This window comes from Tachyglossus aculeatus, chromosome 19 (assembly GCF_015852505.1).
Source record: "Tachyglossus aculeatus isolate mTacAcu1 chromosome 19, mTacAcu1.pri, whole genome shotgun sequence".
NCBI lineage: Eukaryota > Metazoa > Chordata > Mammalia > Monotremata > Tachyglossidae > Tachyglossus > Tachyglossus aculeatus.
Window position 1 is genome coordinate 6731212 of NC_052084.1, and position 22697 is coordinate 6753908.

At 40.0% G+C, this 22697-nt stretch overlaps 1 protein-coding gene across 1 annotated transcript in view; it reads right to left on the reverse strand.

The window, feature by feature from the left end:
* DNAH14 (dynein axonemal heavy chain 14) overlaps positions 1 to 22697 on the reverse strand; it is a 127630-nt gene that overhangs the window by 23282 nt on the left and 81651 nt on the right. The window contains exons 50-69 of the mRNA XM_038761252.1: positions 21622 to 21750; positions 19957 to 20097; positions 18968 to 19135; positions 17401 to 17571; positions 14943 to 15110; positions 13906 to 13998; positions 12118 to 12315; positions 11067 to 11228; positions 10421 to 10612; positions 9122 to 9303; positions 7882 to 7990; positions 6728 to 6853; positions 6478 to 6572; positions 5367 to 5526; positions 4249 to 4380; positions 3554 to 3649; positions 3075 to 3215; positions 2158 to 2373; positions 1151 to 1381; positions 345 to 466 (exon numbers count right to left, since the gene is read on the reverse strand). Coding sequence (XP_038617180.1) covers positions 345 to 466; positions 1151 to 1381; positions 2158 to 2373; positions 3075 to 3215; positions 3554 to 3649; positions 4249 to 4380; positions 5367 to 5526; positions 6478 to 6572; positions 6728 to 6853; positions 7882 to 7990; positions 9122 to 9303; positions 10421 to 10612; positions 11067 to 11228; positions 12118 to 12315; positions 13906 to 13998; positions 14943 to 15110; positions 17401 to 17571; positions 18968 to 19135; positions 19957 to 20097; positions 21622 to 21750 — 3032 coding nt within the window. The remainder of the gene's footprint in view (positions 1 to 344; positions 467 to 1150; positions 1382 to 2157; positions 2374 to 3074; positions 3216 to 3553; positions 3650 to 4248; positions 4381 to 5366; positions 5527 to 6477; positions 6573 to 6727; positions 6854 to 7881; positions 7991 to 9121; positions 9304 to 10420; positions 10613 to 11066; positions 11229 to 12117; positions 12316 to 13905; positions 13999 to 14942; positions 15111 to 17400; positions 17572 to 18967; positions 19136 to 19956; positions 20098 to 21621; positions 21751 to 22697) is intronic.

Sequence of the window (22697 nt, forward strand, 5' to 3'; positions counted from 1 at the left end):
GCTTCATACTAGTTTTGGTCAATTTGCAATCACAAATGAAACTCCTCATACCCACACTGAGCCCCTCATTGAGTTTGCAAGCCCTCTGTTAACTTTCTTTTCCCATCCTCTCTGAGTCCCCAATTTTCCCTGAGCTCTCCTCACCTTAACTCCCACTGACTTCTCCCACATTCTCACTTTCCTCAATCCTTCCTGAGTCTCCTTACTGCCTTCCACTTGATGCTCCTGGGCTTTATCCCAAACTTTAATGAAAGGACCTTTTAAAGTGCTGTAAATTATGCAGACCAACTAATAACATTTATATTTTCACATTTAGACACAGTTACAGAACTGAGGATAAATACCTGAAATTGGGATTGTATTCAACTTCAGAATCACTAAGCCTGATGAATGCTTGGCCTCTTCCCTGATAAACATCCATTTCTAAGATGGCCTTTAAATTTGGATCCAGTGTTTCAGGAAGATTCTGAAAAATCCAATAAATGATGTCTATAAGTGGCAGAATTCCCATCAAAATGGCAAAAAAGTTGCAATGAACATGTGTTAGTTCAAAAGTCAGATGGAAGTCATGGTTTTAAATTCACATGTTTAGTTATCTCAAACTGAGATACTTCCGCTGTTTCTAAAGTTCTCCTGACTTTTATAAAATGTGGCCCCTTCCCTCTGAGTTTGTGAAATGACCACCTGCCAGTAGATATGAGGAAGCAATGTTGACATTCCTTAGGAAACTGGACTGCCAGTTCACCACTACCCCTATGCCCAGGGTCAGGTCTGTGTCTGCCTGAGTGTCTTATTTCTTATTTCATTTCCCATCACTTCCTCCCCACTTACCCACCAATTCAACTGCTTGCATCTTTATCAGATATATTTGTTGGGTGGCTCCAGTGTGCAGAACACTGTTTTAAGACAATCCAAAGAGAGATATAGACATTGTGAGGGAAATACAGAAGTGAAAAAGATGTGATCCTGGCCTCAGGGAACAGTAAAGTGCAAACTATATGCCCTACTGCATGATCAGTTTGGAGGGAATGCCACACTAAAATCCAAGGTACAGCAGTCATTCATTCCTATGGATTCATACTTATTTTAAAGATCAGTTCACCTAAGAAGTTTATAAGCAGTTTTGGATAAGGCTTTACAGTTCAAATACCTGTAACAGAATACATCCTCCAGTTTTCATAGCATTTTCAACTTTTTTAATATAATTAGAATCGTTAGCAGTAAGTTGCTGTAGTTTGCCGCTCTCCATTTGACACACCCAACTGTACGCTTGTCTGTGTGGATCAATCAGCAAAGGCCACTGCTGTCCATTCTTTACTAAGATGGCATTTTCGATTGAATATTGATCAAGAGGCAAACCTTCATTTTGCCATTTACGAATCTAGAACAAAAATGATTGCATTTTCAGCATTTTGAACAATTTTGCAATATGGTCAATACATTTCTCACTTCTATGTCTCGGTGAACGTGACTCACTCAACTGGTTACCAACTACTCAGGCATCGTTTTTAAGCCCTGCGGTTGGCAGTCAGTTTACTTACAAGACAGGCATAATTACACATTCGTCAAGATGGCCTGTTCTTGGTGATTAGAAAAAAAGCAAAGAAATCAGGATTTACTGTTTCATAAAGCATGGTTCCTTCAAACTTCTGGAAAGCAATATGGCTGAAGGGTCCTAGGGGCAATGAGTGATTTATATTGCCTGCACCCACTCCAAATACTTCTAAAGGATGTAGTTTGATTGCATAAAAAGATGGCTACTGGAATCCTAATAAACCACTTCCCTCAGAAGATACCACTGGGTATTTCTCATATGCACATTGTGAGCACTTAATGTTACAAACTCCACTTAAATGCAAATTTGAAAGTGGCATAACTTTCGTTTGGGAAGCAGCATAACTTAGTGGGAGTCAGAGCCCCTGGGTCTTAATCCCTGCTCCACCACCTGCCTGCTGTGTGACCTCGGGCAAGTCACTTACCTTCACTGTGCCTCACACTCCTCAACTGTAAAATGAGGATTCAGTACCTGCTTTCCCTCCTACTTAGCCCCAGGTGGGACAGACGTAGTGTCCAACCTGATTAATTTGTATTTACCTCAGTGTTTAGCCTATACTAAGCACTTTATAAAAGCCATAATAATAATAATAATAATTTTACCTCATTTGTTGTTGACATAATTCCAGTTAAAGAATAGTTTGGAGACATAGGGATGTTATTTTTATTACAGAGTTTCTGCCACTTATCCACAATCTGGTGGCGATATTCAGCAGTCAGCACTCCACTGTAGACAATGCATGCAGCTGAAACAAGGATATCACCCATAATTCCTTCCAACCTTTGGTCCATTTTGTTCACTGTTTCCTCCCATCGAACCTAATATATCCCCAAAAATAAAAACATTGAAAGCAAATTGAAAACAATTTTTAAAAATAGCCGAATCGTGGCCACCGTTTCCTCTGTGATTTCTTTAGGGTAAGATGAAAACGAAAAAGGAAAACGTCCTGAAACAGTAACTCCAACCAGCTAAACGAGTATTTTCCTTGAAACAACCACTTACTTTTTGGATGCTACGAGAATTACGAAGGCAGAGTACAGAAGGCAAAGGAGATGGGGAGTGAATGGGGTCAATGCCCTGCTCTCTGGCCCAGGTGGCTGAGGAGGCTACAGGGCATGGTCTGATCCTCTGGGCAGCACCGCTGTCAGCCCTGGAGAAATACCAATACTGAAAAAGCTTCGGCCCAAGACCAGGGTTCCCACTGTTGCTCTGGAACCAGGGTAGGCAGGTGTGTGACACTGGACAAGTCACTTTTAATTTCTCTGTGCCTCAGTTACCTTATATGTAAAATGGGGATTAAGAGTGTGAGCCTCAGGTGGGACAGGGACTGAGTCCCACCTGATTAGCCTTTATCTAGTCCAGTGCTTAGAACAGTGCTTGACACATAGTAAGCACTTAATAAGTACCATCATCATCATCATCAGAAATTCCAGGCTCTGGGTGAAGCCAATGCAATCCTACACCCCCAACCCTGATTACAGAAGTCAAAGCGATATTAATAAAAATTCAATGTATTTGCCTTCTCATCATCCAGGGCTGTTAGTAAAATAGAGGCACTGTTCAACCGCCTAGTTGTCAACTGCTTCCGATTTGCTAGAACTTCTTTCTCGGTGACACTGTTATTGTAGGACTTTTGTAAAGTCTGTAGATGTTCTTCAACCTGAAATTCAAATAATAGCTCGATTAGGATTTTTTGTTTTCTTATTGCCTAATTAAGTTCATCTGCACAGACATCAATATAAAGCTTCATTTCATATTTTTGCCATTTAAAACCATTCTGGAAAAGTTGATTCAAGGCAAAAGAGGAATGTTAAAATCTGTAAAATGGGGATCAAGATTGTGATCCCTCAGTGGGACATGGACTGTGTCCAACCTGATTACCCTGTATCTACCCCAGAGCTTAGAAAGTGCCTGGCACAACATAAGCGCTTAAATACCATAAAAAAGGAAAACATTAACGTGTGCTTAAATGTATAGAAAATAGGAGAAGCTTCTTACTAATGCTAAGCCCCTTTGTTTTTCTGCCAGTTTATGTTGAGCCAGTTTAAGTACTTCTTGGGCTTCAGCTACTTGACGTTTTTTGGGTTCCAGGAGCTAATTAAAAAAAAAGAATCATGTCACATCATTTTAATTTAAGAAATGATACACTGAACACCATCCTTCATTTACAGTGCGGTACGGCTAGAAGTCATAGCTATTAGCCTCAGAGTGCAGCAGTTTGGAATTCTGAGGAGAAAGTATTTGACTGAAGCCTTTTTCACTCCAGTTGCATTCAACAAGCCACTTTTTAAACAGAATACTCTCCCGGGATTCTGTCCAAATGAAATAATTGTTCTTTAAAAAAAAAGTTGGTTCTCCACTGACCTCAACATGACCAACAAATGCATTTATCCTCCAAACTATATGATTTTCCTTCCCACCCCAATCCCAGAAAAGTTGAGGAGAATCTCAGAGAATATCTATCCACAGCTGTTGCCTTCCAACCACTTGGAAGAGAAGAGGTCTCATTTTACATTTTAAAGGTAATTAACACTGCATTTAATATATGTACAAATGCGATTGAAAAGGTTGACCACGTTACATAATTCTTATTGTAAGGAGGGGTACGATAACCTAATTCTAAAAGAACATCTAGAGTGAATTCATACTGCAGAAAAATAATTGCAAACAGACTTTAGAATGAAAATATATACCTTTTGTACTTCATGGTAATTATTCAAAGCTATAACCCATTGGCACATAGAACAAGCAGCGACCGAAACCTGTCCAACCTTTGTTGGGGTGAAATCATGAATTCTTAAATATTTTTTTAGATGAAAAAACACCTAAAGGAAAAATGACTTTTAGATAAAGGCAGTACATTTATAGAAAGTTACCCTTAGAAATATTATTACCATTCTATAGATTTTAACACTGTCACAGTTGTTTTACTCTAAAAACACTAGTATAAGCATAGGCCTCTTTTGACAATAACGACTCAACTAAAATTTCTTTTAGATTTCAATGTCCCCATTTTTTATTCCTAGCAAAGTAAATCAAATCTGAAAATTATCTTCTCCATCTTTCAAGAAACTTTGCAAAATTCCCAAGCTACTGTATTCTGATGAGATAAGACCGTTGGTAAGCAGAATCAACCTTGGTTACTTGATAGTTGCGAGATTTTGTCTTAAGGCTGGGTAAAGAGAAATTATGCCCTTTTATGTGCCTTAAGTAGAAGGGGAGTTTTATTTTCTCTCCACGGAGGTCATATGGCTGCTCCTTAGGTGAGGAGAACAAGTCCCAAATTTGTGTGCCCCAGAGTACAAGATGCTGATATAAAGGGGAATGAACTACAGGTCAACAGTAGCACTCCCTTACTGACAATACAGGCTCAGTAGGCTACCTCATGCTCAGATTTAGCCTTTAGCCATAGCTCCACTTGAACAGAGTGCAAAATAGCTTCCCTGGGCTTCCACTTCCCTAACCTTCATAAAAGTTAGGCTGGTGGGGGCCCTCCTACAAAGAGAGGAGTGCACAGCTAGGCTGGAGGCAGAGAGAAACCAGCCTCTGTCTTCAGGGCCAACCCAAGCTATGGGCAAATTAAATGGGGTGACAGGCTGGGGGGCCTTTTCCTCAGGAGCACTTCAGTTGTCAGGGGCACCCAGGTGTGCTCTGCTTCTTTCCTTGTTCCAGACCAGGTGCCCTTTTGAGAACGCTTGGTCATTTTGGTCACTTTAAGAGCCCATGGTTAACCAGCTGCCTTACCAAAACAAGAGGAGAGAAATCTTACAAAAATGATTTGGCTGTGGGGGACAATGAACCAACTATTTACCTTTTCGGGAATGTTATCCTTATCAATGTTAACTAACTTTTTGAGGAATCCGGGATCTGCAAGAAGTAGTTTTGCAGTGGACCAACTGGGTTTCTTCTGCAGCACGACGCAAACTGCATTCATGACAGTCAGTACAAGGTAGGGAGGATGCGTATACACTCTGCAAAAGATGATGAAAAAAGGCTGACGGCCTTTGAACTTGATGAGAACACGGCCTTTGAACTTGATGAGAACATGAAATTCATGAACATCAGACTGCCTCGGTTAATAAGGCATAACGTGAGAACCCTCCCCCCCCCCACCACTCTTCTTCTGATGTGGTGTCTGACTCTCAAAACATCAGTAAGTTTTTAGGCATAGTGCTGTTCCAAGGCAAGCCTCCCAACTGCCCTTTCCTAAACCATCACCTAAAAACACCAAAGAATTGTGAGGGGGTATTTTCTGAATCCCTATTAGAGTAGCTGTGGAGACAAGATTTTGTGTATGTGCACTGCTACACACACTTGTCACTACTGACTATTTGGGCTTTTAGTCTCTGTTAGTGAACAAAATCTTATGTTGCCTGTACTAGCACCCCAACATGGATGGAGGAAGGTTGAAATGGTGCTCACTGGCTGCTTGAATCCAGCCCAAACTTACCCTGCTATTCTCTAGCCTGGCCTCTAACACAATAAAGTGACAGAGAAAAATTTTAGTAGGCAGTATTCGTATAAACAAACTGGTCTACCATCTGAATATTTGCCTGGACCCTGTCTTTTAAGCACCACAGGTGGGTAGGTGAGCATCATACTCAGACTTTCGGTGTATCATTATCATCAGTATTTTTAAGTGCAGAGCACTGTGCTAGCCACTTGGAAGCATTCAACAGAAGTAGAACCCATTGTTCCTGATCTTGAGGACCCTACAATCTAATGGTTTCTGCAAACCAGAGAGCTCTGGCACTTTTAGAATCAAAGAGATGACAGAAATGAGCTTATTTGAAATAGGCCAGTGAGTAAGACACATCAGTTCAGATATCCATTTGCACTACATTCTGAACCCTTTTGAGAACTAAAGTGGCTTAGTAAATAAAACTATTTGTTTCAAATCACAAATATTTAAAGGGGCATACCTCAATTCAGAGATGTCAGATTTGTCCAGGGCATCTAGAGCAATGACTGCTTTTTCAAAAGCTGGTAGTACAGCATTTAGTTCATCGGTTGTTTGCTGCAGAGAGACCATAAAACGTATACACACACACACACAAACACCCGCATGCGTGAGAACACTTTCTGTTGGAATTCTTTGTTAATCAGATGTAGACATCTGATTCTTCATTTTATGTGTCTTTATATCATGCATTAATTTAAATAGATTCTTACCTGAGCATAGTCTTCCACAATTTTTGTTTCCTGAGCCATGATTTCTTCATCTTGCTTAACAAGAGCCTGAACCTGCTCCACTACATGAGAATCTCGCTCTAGTTTTTGCAGCAGGATTTCCATGTCCTAGTCAGGGAACACCCACAAGTGTCCATTACTTCAAAGAGTAGAAGCTGTTTTAAGAGAAACTTGTTCCCATTTTTCTACAAGGCACTAAATTCACATAAATGAGATGCTATATTTTTAATGTTGAGGAGCCTATAAGGAAAATGAGAATAATCTTTTAAAGATTCCAAATTGTTCCCCCAGCTATTGTAAGGCCAGGGAAAGATGGGGAGGGTGAGTGCTTCATTTTATTACACTGGAAGCATAAGGGCCTAAGACTGAACGTAGTGAGGGCACTCTTTGCTTGTGAGTGAGGCCAATGGGATCAGTGTGCACTTTTCATTCAATCGCATTTACTGAGTGCTTACTTTGTGCAGAGCATTAAGGGTAACTTGCCTGTGACTACTGCCATTTCTGACAGCTAAACTCCAAGGGGTTGTTAGGGGAGTTGTGCTGTGGATGGTTATGCCCACCCCCTGCAGTGATTCTCTGTTGTAACAGAGCGTAAGAAGAAAGGCATGCTGATAGGTAGTACCATCTGTGAATGGTGTACAGAGGTTTTTTTATGGTATTGGCTAAGCACTTACTATGTTCCAGGCACTATACTAAGTGCTGGGAAAAGACACAAATTAATCAGGTTGGACACAGTCCCTTGTGCCACCCACATTGGGCTCACAGTCTCAAACCCTGTTGTACAGATGAGGTAACTGAGGCACAGAGAAGTTAAGTGGCTTGCCCAAGGTCACACAGCAGACAAGTGGCGGATCCAGGATTAGAATCCAGGTCCTTCTGATTCCCAGGCCCATGCTCTATCCACTAGGCTACGCTGCTTCTCCAAGGAAGAAGGTTCTCTTCTCAGGACTACATTTCTGCTATTGTTTCTGGGGTGACACGGGCAAATCAGAGTCCAAAATTCACAAAAAATGATGGTGGTATTTGAAATAAGTGATGGACAAGGGCACAACACACAAATAAGATTTTGCTGGACTTTTCTGATACCTGAGGATTTTGCACATCTATCACTGAAACCCATTTTGAGCAAAACATACCTTTGTTTTCTGTTCTATTTGAGGACCAAGCACCAGCATCTCTTCCTGCATTTCTGCAACCAATGACGTGGTTTCCAGAAGTCTGGATAGCCCAATAAAAAAACGATCTCTAAAGAATAAAAATGTGTGTAAGCTTGTTATGGGCAGAGAACGGATCTACCAACGCTGTTACGGTATACTCTCCCAAGCGCTTAATACAGCGCTCTGCACACACTGAGCACTCGATAAGTACGATTGTTTGAGGAAGTTGTACGGTAAGGATTCCGCAAGCCTGCTCTCTCCACTGCAAGTCTTCCTGCAGCCCCAAGCCCCATCAACATCATGCCCCATCCTGCTCTCTTGACTGCAGCAGGGTGAGGACAAGCTGCAGCCTGAGGCCATCTGAACTTTTAGAGCCCTGGGGTTGAGGGGGTTGTGACTGTGGCTGGCCAGCACCATTTTTTTTGTTGTTTTTCGAAAAAAATTTCACAGTTCAAGCTGGTCCCTCCCCTCACCGCGGTCCCTGAGGCTGCCACAGCCACGGGACCAGGCAGAACTTGAGCAGGGGAGGAAGCCTTGGAAGCGCAGCTGCTGTTCTCTTCCCCTGCAGTCCTAGCCTGGCCTGGTCCCTGTGGCTGTAGCACTTCCAGGGGCTGGAGCCTATGTACTGAAACAAGCTTTAATACATATTTGGAAAGGGGAGCTGGGAGTTGGAGGGTAATAATAATAATAATACTAATACTACTACTAATAATAATAATGGCATTTGTTAAGTGTTTACTATGTGCAAAGCACTGTTCTAAGGACGGTGATCAGGTTGTCCCACGGGGGGCTCACAGTCTTAATCCCCATTTTACAGATAAGGTAACTAAGGCCCAGAGAAGTTAAGTCACACAGCTGACAGTTGGCGGAGTCAGGATTTGAACCCATAGCCCAGGCTCTTTCCACTGAGCCACGCTGCTTCTCTAGGGTAGGGGAGGCAAGGAGGAGAGAGGGGAGGTTCAGGGAGTTGGGGGATGGGAAAATGGGGAAACAACTTTTAAAAGTCACTGGGGGGCGGGGGGGGGGGGGGGATGGAGTAGGAAGCCTGATCACCAGGGGCAACACCACAACTATTTGACTTCGGCTGAAGTATAAGTTGGCCTTGCTGATGCAGCACTGTTAGGATTTTGCTCACTAATAATTATTTCCAGTTCACCTTTACAAATAAAAGCAGTAATACAGTGGTGCACTTATTTCTAATTTGATTGTAAATTCTTACCTCTTCATCTGGGTTTTCTTTTCTCTTATTTTTAAGATGTGGGCAAAGGTAGCTATGAATTTTAAATAGCTACTGGGTGTGATATAGTAGTGCCTTTTAGTTTCCTCCCAGTACTGTTGCGCCATTTCAGTTATACTATTGTGAATTTCAACACACGTCTTGGCAAGCACTTCTATTAAATTCTATAGAGTGAATAGTGAAAAGAGATAGTGTAAGAAAAACAGAGCCTCTGCCAGAAGAGCTATGGGAAAAATCCATGGAGAAAATGGCAATATTGTTAAATCCGTCATTGAGGAACTTAGTGGCAAGAGTAAGTTGTAATATGAAGAAAGGTGAACAGCTCTTTAACCTCTTTACCATTTCACTGGGTGCCTAAGTTTGGGCAGACTTCTGTATGGCAGCACTTCATTACCCTGCACATCCAGAGAGTCTGGATGTCTAATATCCACTACCTAAGAAGGGAGAGGCCGCTTTTTCCTGCCTTGGGGGCCTGGCAGGAAAAAAAAAAAAAAAAAAGGGCTTCTAGGAAGGCAGTCCCCACCCCAATTCTGACTTCCTGTGTTTTAGCTGCTACCCAATTCCTTCACTCTCTACAAGTTGATGAGAGTGTGGAGTGATGATGAGAATGGCCATCCCTCCAAGAGGGTGGCATCACTTGTACCACATGCACTGGCCAGGATTAGAACTCAGCTCCTCTGACTCTCAGACCCGTCCATCAGAGCACGCTGCTTCTCTACAGTGCTTGCTGTGGACAGGGAACATCTCTATCAACTCTGTTATATTGTACTCTCCCAAGTACTCAGCACAGTGCTCTGCACACATGTAAGTGCTCAATAAGTACAACTGATTGATTAGCACTATAACTATTCCTCTCCTATTCATTCATTCAATCATATTTATTGAGCGCTTACTGTGTGCAGAGCATTGTACTAAGCACTTGGGAAGTACAAGTTGGCAACATATAGAGATGGACCCTACCCAACAGCGGGCTCACAGTCTAGAAGGGGGAGACAGACAACAAAACAAAACATATTAACAAAATAAAATACAATAAATATGTACAAGTAAAATAAATTGAGTAATAAATATGTACAAACATATATACATATATACAGGTGCTGTGGGAAGGGGAAGGAGCTAAGGTGGGGGAAGGTGGGGAGGGGGAGGAGAGGGAGAGGAAGGAAGGGGCTCAGTCTCAGTCAATCCTCCTAGAGAGGATTTGGTGATCTCTGGCTCCTAGATGCTTGCAATTAGCAAAAAGACATTTTTTTTTTTTAAAAAAGATAAATGATTTATTACCTGTCTCCCATCCAAAAAGCTCTTTTGTCTTAAATGACAATTTGCCACATTCAAGAGAGCTTCTTCAGGCCACTTCTCATACCAGTCGATGGTGGAGCAGCTAACCAAAGCAGGATATCTCCGGCAATTTTTGCGGAAGTTAGGTCCTGCTGGACTTACAGTCAGAATAATGTGAAGATTTCTACAAACTTCCTGAATAAGGATTTGATTAGAGATGGGTTAGATGCCTATTTTTCCAAGTACAGTCAATCACTTGAATATGTTTCTAACTAAAAACAATGCCATTCTGTTGCAATGATAGCGCTGACAAGGAAACGAAGATGCAGGTGGTCAACGCACTGTTGGGATGCTGAATGGCTACTAATGCTTAAATTCTTAAAACAAAAAGTACACCAATGAAGATTAGAATCACAGCAGGTCTAGCCTGAGGAAGTGTGGTCCATGTGTACACAAGAGCAGAAAGGCGAAGTTGAGAACGGTCAGCTGATTACCCGAAAATATTTCCAAGTAATTGATCTGCTTAAGCACAATCAACGGATGGAAAACTCGATTAGATGAAAATTTTACAAAGACTCACGACTGTAGCCTCAAAACTTACATCAACTAGAATTCCCAAATTGATTACATATAGGCATAAAAACAGTACCTTTAAAAAGAACGAAAGAATATCTTGTCTGCTACTAGTGTTGTTGTCCTGTTTAACAAGAGATCTAATGTTTTCTGCAATATTATCCAACTCCTCATTTTCAAACAGATCAGGTACATTTCCTGTGTTCAGAATGCAGTTCAAGTCTTCTAAAAAGGACTCCTTACATAAAGAAGATGTTAGTAAATTACATTTTGTTTTTCCAATTTCAAACACCACTAAATATTTAGTTTATAAATGATAATCAAGCAAATGGATAGATTAATCTGGGCCTACTTCAAACCAAAGCACTTCTGATGAGGGAATAGGTTTCACTATATTTTGGGTTCCTATGATTTTGCATTAATTAGGCTGAACTTCTTCCACCATACTGTAGACAGTGGAGTCAGAAAAGAAAAAAAATACCTGACCATAACATGGGAGGTCTCCTCTGTTACTCCAGTGGCAAGCAGCCTCTTCAGGGTGATGGGGAGAGGTGGGAGGAAACAATAGCCACAAGGGCCTGAGGGTGGAATACAATGGGAGAGGTGTGGCTCTGGCTGTTGGTGACCAAAGAACCAGAAAATAGCAGGGGCTGGTGGCAGATACCATTCTGCTACCCTGGACCACCCATTCTGGGACTTTTTCTTATACCGGAGCTGAGTTCTGCCCAGTTCTGGATTACTTACCACGATGACTGTAAGCTGCTTGAGGGCAGGGAATCATGCCTATTAACTTTAATGTACTCCCCCAAGATCTTAATACAGTGCTCATCCCACAGTAGGTGCTCAATAAATACAACTGATGGACTGAAATCCTAGTTTTTTGTCAAGAATAGAAGGGGCAATACTACAAAAGAGAACATGAGGCATGGAGTCTGCATTCACAGCACTATGAATGCTGTGAACTATGGGTGTTGAGTGAAAGAGTGGCTTCAAATGACACGTTAGGGGCTGCTGTGTAGCCCCCTCAAAAGCTGCGGTCACTCAAAATGGTACACTACTGCAACTGTGGTCAGTAAGGAAATTCTGTAGTACTCATTAACAACTGTCCCAGCTGAGAAGGTGTTTACCTGAATAATGTCTGAATCCACAATAAGCAGAGCAGTCCTTTTTCCTTCTAGTCCTGTTTTCCAGAAGACCTTTTTTATGTCTTCTCTGAAATCCGTGTGGCCATAATTGCGAGTCACCGACAATCGGTGGATATTGCAGTCTAACAAATAACAGGCTATCGTTGCACATGTTACTTTTCCAAATCCATCTAATCCAACCTTTAGGAATAGAAGAGAATCATTCAAACCAATTGATATATTAAGAAATCTTCCAATATATCAATGATATAAACAGATTTACCTGTGTTATCTAAGTGCATACCTGTAAGTTTTTTTTTGGAATATGAATTTCACCTGCTAAGACTCATAAATATAATTTCCCCAGAAATCCCTAGGAAAATGTGAATGGCTTTCATAAGGTAAAGATTAATCTAAAAAGCATGTAAGGTTGGGAACGTAATCACCAATGTATTCCTGTATATTTCTGAAATAGCTCTTGTATTTTTCTATTACTTCTGAACAGTTCTGTTAGTGCTTGTACACTTTCCTATTCCCTGGAAGAATGTGGCTGGTTATAAACACATGAGTGGCAAACAAGCCCTAAGATTAGGTTTAGATTCTTGGATTTCTCAGGTGTCCCAAGACTCTCAGATAAGCCCAGGCATGCCTGCAATCTTTCAACTCTGGACAGCCAAAAAAATGAAATAAAGAATATGCAAAATTAGTCTGCTAGCTTTCTAAAAAGCCATGGGTTAAATTGAAGCAGTTCTCTTTTCTGTGTAGAGAGTTACTATCTCCTACTGCCCAGACATGAATACAAGTGGCAAAAAGTTGCCTGAGAATTGCATGTTGGACGGTTTGGCCACCAAAGCACAGATGGAAGAGCAATGAAATCCAACAGTTTCTACAATGAGTTCTCTCATATTCCTTTCTGAGGATGGTGATGACGATGGCTCTGAAACTGTGTGACAATTTTTCAGATTCCATATGCTGAGACCCCATCTATGCAGGCGGTTGATCAGAACATCCCCTTCCTGACTACGGATCTTGGCAGATAAACCGTTAGATCTGGGAGCTCTGCCCATTCTTCATGTCTGTAACTGTCATGGTGACTTCATTAAATGTTGGAGTGAAAGTCACCAGCTTCATGCATAGGTACACTAACTACTCCTTATAGAGAATCACCTTCAAAGGTGCGTGAAGATGACCGCTGAACTGATGTTACCATTTTTTAAAGACACCCTCCATCTATAATGAGGGTGATTCCATTAACCTATATTGTTTCAGCGGGGCTGTGCCAATGACGGTTTTTATTCACTTTTCAACGATGTGTAGAAGACCTTGATGTTATTTCAATCCACAAAAGGGATGCTTGTCCTGGAGTGAAATACAGGCCAAGTTATGGGACCTGCATGACAAGTGGGGGAACACCAAGGTATTTACTGAGCACTTTTTGTGCGCAGAGCACTGTACTAAGTGCTTGGGAGAGTACAATAGCAAAGTTCAGAGTATATCCTAAGCAATCTCATGTTAAAATTCAATGCTTATGATTGTACTTTCCTAACTGAAGAGTTTGAAATTAAGACAGTGGCATTTATTGAGCTTCCGCTGTGTGCAGAGCACTGTACTAAGTGCTAGGAGGGGTACAATACCAAAGTTCAGGGTATATCCTAATCATTGGCTATGCTTGTTCTTTCCTAAACGGAGATTTTAAAATTAAGACAAAAGCAACAACTCACTGAATTCTTTTAATTCTTTTTTTTAATACCAATCTGACCTTGAAAAATTTAAATGTAAATATTTTCTTACCAGCAACATGTGACTCTCTGCTTGTCGAAGGACTCTAGCAGCTCTTGTAATATGTTCTATGGCTTCCTTAAAGAATACTATCGAATGTGAAAGCTAGGAAAGAAACCAGGGGCATGTAAATGGATTTCTGTGACTGAAGGGAGGAAACAGAATTAAATTTTGCAATTCAAAGGGATAGAAGAAGTCACTGTAAATTACAGGAATCACTATTACAAATTGAGCCTTAATGCTTTCGATGCCTGAAGAATAAGGCCAAAACCTACAGGAATTCCATGCTGTAGGTTTTGGTTGGGGCGTAGGAGGGTAGTTTAAATCAGTCAGAGGTGAAGGGAAGGATGGACCACAACCTTACATATAAACACATAGTACTTTCTCGCTACATGATGCAGCCCAATAACCCATCAGGACACGGCAAGTGCGGATTCTGCTGTCCCTGCAGCTACTTGATGGCATCAGCAAGAAGCCTGACTATTTATCTTCTTGGGATGATTAATAAGGGCACAGGGCTGGTAGTCTCTGGCCCTTGGTCAGGCTGTAGGCCCTCAGGAACTTTGAATCTGCCATGGACTTGGGATCTCAGTGGCAATGAGAAATGTAAGAGCAAATGGTTCCTTAAGTCTTGGAAGACTTGATGCACATTCCAGAGATGAAAACCTCAATGTGGAAAAGCACATTCCCATTGAGAGAACATGGATTGTGCAGACCAGGCTTGTGATAAGGATGTCGCCGATAAAGTAATTTGTAGTCTTAATGATATCTGAACTATTGTATTTAGTTTGCAACAAAGCTAATCATTTAAAATTAGTCCTCTCAAAATTCAATCTCTACAACCAAGGCTGATGAAAAATTCTTTCCTGGGCCATCTCATCTTTAACACAATATGTGTGTACCATCTAGTGACATTAGCCATAAAATTCCATATTTATAAATCCTGTTATGAAATTTCAGAAATCTGCTATCTCCCATTTGGCATACTAGAAGAGCACAGCTTAGATTCATTAGCTACAAACAACAAATGATATAATGTTTCCCGTCACCTCAAAGCCTGTAGAACCCAAATTTATTTGGAACTCATCAAGTAAATCAGCAAGCTTTTTGAAGTCATTGATGTTCTGGTAGATTCTCTTTTTATTGGGCTTATTTATATCCAAAAAATCTGCAAATATGGTTGGTTTATTCATTAGTTCTTCCTTGGTCCAAGAGATCTATTGAGAGATATTTCATTTTCTTTTTCAACAGAGTCAGGCAATTCCACAAATAAAATGATATTAATAAATTCCTTTTTGAAGAACTTTCTTGCCTGGATTATTTATACGAATGTCTGTCTCCCCTTCTAGGCCGTAAGCTCGCTGTGGGCAAGAAACACATCTGCCAATTCTGTTGTATTTTATTCTCCCAAATGCTTAATACAGTGCTCTGTACAAGGTAAGCACTCAATAAATACCACTATTGATGATGATGCTTCAGGAGAGCAAGGAAATAGGTTTGGAACAACTATCTAGAACTCTCCAGCCCTAAGACAAACATTATTTGCGATTTTTTTTTTTTCCATTCTTCTCCCTTCCAACTCCACATTTCCCAGTCATGCTCAAACTAGCACATTAACAGATCTGGGCCTTTCTATGTTTGTAGGAAAAAAAGCACTAAGACTGTATAGCTGAAAACCCTATATATCTGAAAATGTACACTATAATTTTTAAAACTACTGACAGTTACTTACAACCTGAATCTCTTATGCACGTGGAGGGAAATCTTTGTGGGCTTTCATTTGGTTGGTGAGTGGGGAAATGGAACTAGACTATCACTGCTACCCCCAACAGGCTATACCCGAGGATCACTCAATCAATCAATCGTATTTATTGAGCGCTTACTGTGTGCAGAGCACTGTACTAAGTGCTTGGGAAGTACAAGTTGGCAACATATAGAGACAGTCCCTACCCAACAGTGGGCTCACAGTCTAAAAGGGGGAGATAGAACAAAACCAAACATACTAACAAAATAAAATAGAATAGATATGTACAAGTAAAATAAATAAATAGAGTAATAAATATGTACAAACATATATACATATATATATGCAGGAGGATGTCCTGCATGTGTGTCCCACCAAGAGTGTGCAATGCAGTTTAAGGGAATAGCTGGGACAAGTGACCAGGGACAGAGCGGGGGATCCCACTGGTGATCTTTTTCCCTTGGAAAAAATGTCCAGCGGTTTAGGATGGAGAGGGAGGAGGAGAGAGCTCACTCTCCTCTCTGCAGCTGTTGAAGGTGAATCACTCCATATTTGGGAGCTGTGGCTAGGAGGATCAGATTTAGTAAGAGGTCTTTATTAACATTCTTATGTTTACTTTTAATTTAAATACATACACAAACCATCCTAAAATAGTTATTGGGGTGTTTTTTTTGGTAGACAGCATATTTTTAGACACAACATATTTTCTACTAAACAGCATTTGTGAACTTAATATGAGGCAAAAAGTGCCTTACATTATTCTTGCCTCTCGTTCACTTGGAATAAATTAACAGTCCCAAAGCAATGAAGATTAAATCAAAATCTTAAAACGGAATTTTATCATTTCAAGATCCTTTATTGTAGGAAAGGAAGCATAAGTGTTAGTGATTTATTCTTGCCCTCACCCTATCTTTATATATATTAAAAGTTGCCAAAATGCCTAAAAGGACTCAGACTTAGGGCTTAAGCTATTAAGCTCCTCTTACTATGTGTGAGTGTCTGGAATCTGCATCATACTGGATTCCCTAGTGTGATAGGGAGGGCTCTGGAGAGGCCGTCTGACCTCACGTCGGGGGTTTCGGGTATGAGCATCATAACTCAGGGTGCAGCAAAATGAGAATGGGCTTCCTGGAATTCAGGGAATGAAACTGGAGTGACTGATTCAGTTCCTGAATCAGGGTAGGAGCATAGAAAGGCTACCATTCTCTCTGCCTTGCCAAAGGACACATAGAAAGCCCGACTCCTAGTTTACCGTATTTTTGTGACTTTCAGCAATACTAGTCGCTACAACTATGTATACCAAAGATATCTTTATGTAGTTTGAAACCTGCAGCCAAGGCAAAGTGCTATATTCATCTGCTTTAGAGAATCAAAATCAAAATACAGTGCTTGGCACATAGAGTTTTACAAGTCCCATTAAAAAAAATGCAGTACATTTAATCCCTGAGAAGTGCAAAAAAGTTATATAAGCTTTTGAGAAGCCATAAATAAATGTAGCTTGCCATGTTTCCTCATTGTAAGAATTAATTTTGCCGTGACATGAATACAGCACAGAATATTTCACAAGTTCTTGAAATAAGATCTTACAGTTATCTGCATTTACTTAGGAAAGCTAACGGTGATAGGTTGCATATTTAAGCCTTATTTAATGAAAATAACATTTCATTTTTTAAATAATCAAATTGTATTTTTCAGATACGATTAACTTTGCTAAATCAACACTTCTGCAAATATGCTAAAAAAGTTAAAATACAAAAATTTACCTTAAAATAGTTGCCTAACTCCTTAGAAAGAAACTGATGAAAAAGATTTCTTTCTGTAGGTTCAATTAAACGATCATGAAACACTCGGGTGGCTTCATGTACCAAGAGAAGAGCAGTTGTTTCTTTAGAGACAATAACAGTCTTGTGGGCTTGCAGCAATCCTTGAAGAAGCTATAGGAATTGTAAAATGAGATCTTCCCACATTAACATCACTTCCTCTAAATACATGTTAAAATATACAATAATTAGCTATAACTAGATGAAAACAAAATTCTGACAGGTTCAGTTTTTCAGAAAAGGCATTTAATTTAGAGAGAACAGTCATTTCCTTTTTTCCTTTTTGAAGGGGAAGGCGGACAGGTGCTTTTGTGTTAGGTATTCACGTATGCTTGCTACTGACCTGCTTTGAGAGGGAAAGTAGAAGGTTCATATGTATGTGTTTTTGAGATGTGAGGAAACTGATTGAATTTCAACTCAGAATAATTTAGTTTAGCAATTCACCCTTGGTCAGAGGAAAGAGAAAGCAAACTGAACTGGTAGCCCAACCAAAAGTAGGACTTATCCGAAGTGGGAGGGAAGATAAAGGTCCAAAATGGGGATGTGCACGGGCAGAGATACACTGCAGTAGCATATTTATGTCTGAAGTGTGAAAATGGCCAGGGGGTTGGGGGCCCCAGGACTCCAATTTATTCTAATCATGCAAATTGCTAATGACATAAAGGGATAAATGAAGATCTCACATTTGATTTCTAGAAATGCAAGGGTGACTGGATTTCTAAGCCACATCTTCAGAACAGGGATTGAGGCAGAATGGGAAGTTCCTCTAGACTGTAAACTCATTGTGGGCAGAGAATGTGTCTGTTTATTGTTGTATTGTACTCTCCCAGGCACTTAATACAGTGCTCTGCACACAGTAAGCACTCAATAAATAATACTGAATGAATGAAAATGTAGTTCTAGAGTGGTCCCAGTAATTGATTGGCTTTAGTTCAATGTTAATATAAACATATTTGGCTGCCAAACCACTTGTGAATTGCCAGATACATTGTGCCCGTTTATAATAATAGAAATTATGGTACTTGTTAAGAACTTACTACGGGCCGAGCACTTCTCTGAGCGCTGGGGTTAATCATGTTGGACATAGTCCCACAGCAAAGTCTTACTACCTTCTTGGGGAGCCGAGGGGAGCGGGTCATGTATTTGTGCCCTTTTGTGTATTTATCTTTAATTCTATTTATCTATTTTGATGCTAATGGTGCCTGTTTACTTGTTTTGTTCTGATGTCTGTCTCCCCCTTCTAGACTGTGAGCCCACTGTTGGGTAGGGATTGGTCTCTGTTGCCAAACTGTACTTTCCGAGAGCCTAGTACAGTGCTCTGCACACAGTAAGAGCTCAATAAATATGATTGAATGAATGAATGAAAGAATAGGATTCACTAAAAAGATAAAAAAAAGATTCTACAAGGAAACACACCAGACAAAAGACTAAAACACTCAGAGTACTGCATTTTCTCTCATCAAATGCTCTTTAAGCACTACCAAAATGTGAAATAGAGTTGAGCACAAACCTTGAACAAATCTCGAAGATTAAACATATAATGGCACTTAGCTGGAGTTGGCAACATACTCTGACACATGTTAAAATACAAAGCCAATGAAGAAGATGCCAGACAATTCCTGCACTTCTGGACATCAGATACGAAGTTATTTTTCTGTAAATATATTCCCATATGAACCTAAAGGAGAAAATAAGTCAGACTCCAGTTTGCAAGACAAATTTCATTATTCTACAGTTGACTGCTGCTTCTAAGAAGGTTAATGCAGTGTATCAATAATGAAAAAGATTGAGATTACTTTAACATAACATTTAGTAAAGTAATGGGCACATAAAAGGCCAAAAGATGGCAGTCACATTTTTAAAAGTACCTATTTAGAGTCTCATGCAGGGCTGTGGGGACTAGTTAGGACATTCCAGAGAATATAAGCAACTTTTATTAATGTTTTTCCAGTTTTGCAGCTGCCCTGCCTCACGGTTCGGTGTCTAAACTTGGGAAAACCTTCAGCCCTGAGTATCGCCTTGGAAGGAAGAATCCCTTGTCTCCACGTCCAGACCATAAGCTTGTAGTAAGCAGGGAATGTGACTACCAACTCTGTTGTATTGTGCTCTCCCAAGTGCTTAGTACAGTGCTCTGCACACAGTAAATGCTCAATAAATACCACTGATTCATTCAATCGCATTTTACTGAACGCTTACTGTATGCAGAGCTCTGTATTAAGAGCTTGGGAAAGATTGCCCACAATCTTTCCCAAGCAAGGGCCTGAGGGGTTGGGATGTCACATGTCAGGCTCTTACTCGTTTCTATTCCACTTTAACCAAAACAGAAGTAGGCCAAAGATAGTTTGCGAGGAGAATTACAGTTTTCATAAATTTAAGGCTATTTACCCTTTCCCAGCCCTAATGTGCTTGGATGGTGTAGGGCCATATGCCAGACAGAAGTCTAGCACTTATAGATAATTTTTTAAGGTGTACTTCTCCCACATTCTACCAATCGATTACCTGAAAAATGTGATGCAAGGCATTTTGTGAAGGATGAGGCATCGCTAGCATGCAAAAATGTTTGAGAAGTCGTGGACTGATATCATTTCTCCCACCACTTGGAGGAGCACAAGCTGCAACCAGAGAGACATCTTGAATATTCTATAGGAAGCAGAAAAGAAATTACCTCAACAACATCAAAAAACACCAGTTACTTTCAAAAATCAATGTTTTGACACAGTGAAGGAATATCCCACAAACTTTAACGTTTGAAGCCCCTGGATTTGATTTCTGCTTTTACCTGCTCTCCCTACCCTTTAGTCTGGAAGCCCTGTGTGGGATAGGGACTGCATCCTCTCATCTGGTCCTCGTGAATCTACCCCAGTGCTTAGCACATAGTAAGCACTTAATACCACAATAGCAAGAAATATTGTTCCAGCGTAGTATGACTGTTTCTACAGGAAACAAACTATATCTTTTGAAAACTCATTTAAACAAGAAACCAGAGTCCCTCCAAATTGCTACAGGAAAAAGGAAGATTAGAGTAATAAATGGTTGATTTATATTTTCATTCAATCGTATTTATTGAGTGCTTACTGTGTGCAAAGCACTGTAGTAACAACTTGATAATTATAAAGAGGGACTACTTTCTGTCAGCTCACATCACGTGGAAGAGAAATAGCATTCTGACATGGATTCAGGCTGCAAAGACCGATACAGAACTTGTCTAAATGGAAAGCCCTTACAAATCATTAGCATTTAAGACAAAAAGAATAATCAGCAGGGTGAGCATCTGATAATAATAACAACAGCGATACGCTCACAACATCCCTGAGAGGTACAGAGAGGCAGATAGGCCAACTCCATGAGATAATCAGGAGCTAGCTCTAAGTAACTAATATGACAGAAAATCATCTCCTCAGGACCTCAAACAGACTGGTCTCAGTCATTTCTTGCTAACTTGTGGACATGGCACTAGCAGCAAATTGTACCTTCCATTAATACATAAGACTACTTCCTTTGTCACATTAAATGTGTCATTTTTACAATTAAAAAAACAACAAATATTTCCTTTGCTCTATACAAATTCAGCCAGTAATATAAATATACTTGGGCAGAATGTAAGTTAGTATATATATGTTCCCTATTTTTAAAATGTTTGTTTAGAATATAAACTTTTAAAAGTTCCAGAACAATTTACTTGAAAGCACAGGAAGTTCTAGGGCAGTCATATGTGTATATTTATGTTGAGCCCACAAAAATTCCACTAGCCCTTCTGATGGACACCTAGACAAGCTACAGATGTATTTTCAGCAATATTATAAGCATCAAATAAAAAAGTACTAGTGCTATGGGTCACATTTTAAATTTTTATGATATTTCATTCTTGCCCACAGCCCAATTTACTTTACATCTATTCAAACTCCTTACAGACACTGAAGTTGAGAACCTGCATCGATTTGCACAGTTTAAGCAACCTCCAACCTCGCTGAAAAGCTCAGTTTGAACATAAAGAAACACAGTACATTTCAATTATGAAACTCTGCTTACATGATGCTGTTGGGTAACGATCAAGTTAAGCTTTTGTTAATGTTAACAAAGACATATACACAAATCATTATTAATCTGTTAGAATTAACTACGGTTCATAATAACAATACAAACAAGTTTCAGATCATACTGTACCTTCCATGCAAGTTGTTCCGTATTATAAAACCCTCCCAAATCCAAGAATTGTCGGATTAGTTCAAGTGGTGGCTGGGCTCCATACCTCTCTGGTATTGGCATATTCAGATCATCAATAAATACTATTACCTTGGGGAAAAGCATAAACAATAAACAAAATAAATAAAATGTTTTCACACCTTATTTTCTTAAACTGTGAAGTGACAAATGCACCATTATTATTAAGTTCTTTTTCAGATAGTTTACTAAAAAATTAACCCATGTAGTCCTCTCTGTCTATGCCTTCCAGGGGCCATTAAGAACTTCGGAAGTGTCGGATTGCAAGGGGAGGGGGCCCCATTTAGTGACAACTTAATTCACAGGTTATACATTCATAATAGAGAGATTACAGACTAAGGAGAACATAATGGAGAGAGTGGGTGGGTGGGGAGATTAGGGAGTGGATTTATGTGAGTGTGTGGGAGGATGTACAACAGAAAATGGTCAATAATATGACCAAGATCCCCCAGGGAAGTCCTGCTGAATGAATTCTATGAAGTTACATTTACATGTCCTGCTGGAGACAACAGGTTTCATAAAATATATAAAACTGACCTGATTAAAATCACTATTTTTCTTCATTCTTTATCATCCATATACTAAATATATTTTTTAAGTTTTAGAATTAGTCCCAAATCCTCTATATACAAGCATGTTGTCATTCCTTTTTGGGAACCCTGAATGGCATGGACATTTTCTTATCCTGCTCCAGACAGGTGGTCTGACCCTTGTCAGTTCATAAGTAAAATTGATTTCTAAAGTTAAGAACTTCCTACCAAGAAATTTGCCTCCACTTTATTAGTATGAGACTTTGTGTCCTGTATTAAGGCTATATACGGATTGGAGTGATCTCTAAAATATCTAGGGACCACATGGCTTATTAAAATTTGGAAAACAAAAGTGGAAATTACTCAATATTCCAAGAGGTAACTAAGTGAACCTTTAAACAACATCTGAGAGCCTCAATATTTAATTAACCCAGGTGAAAAAATATCTAGACAAGACTAATGTGAAGCAGTCTGTTCCCTCTCATAACA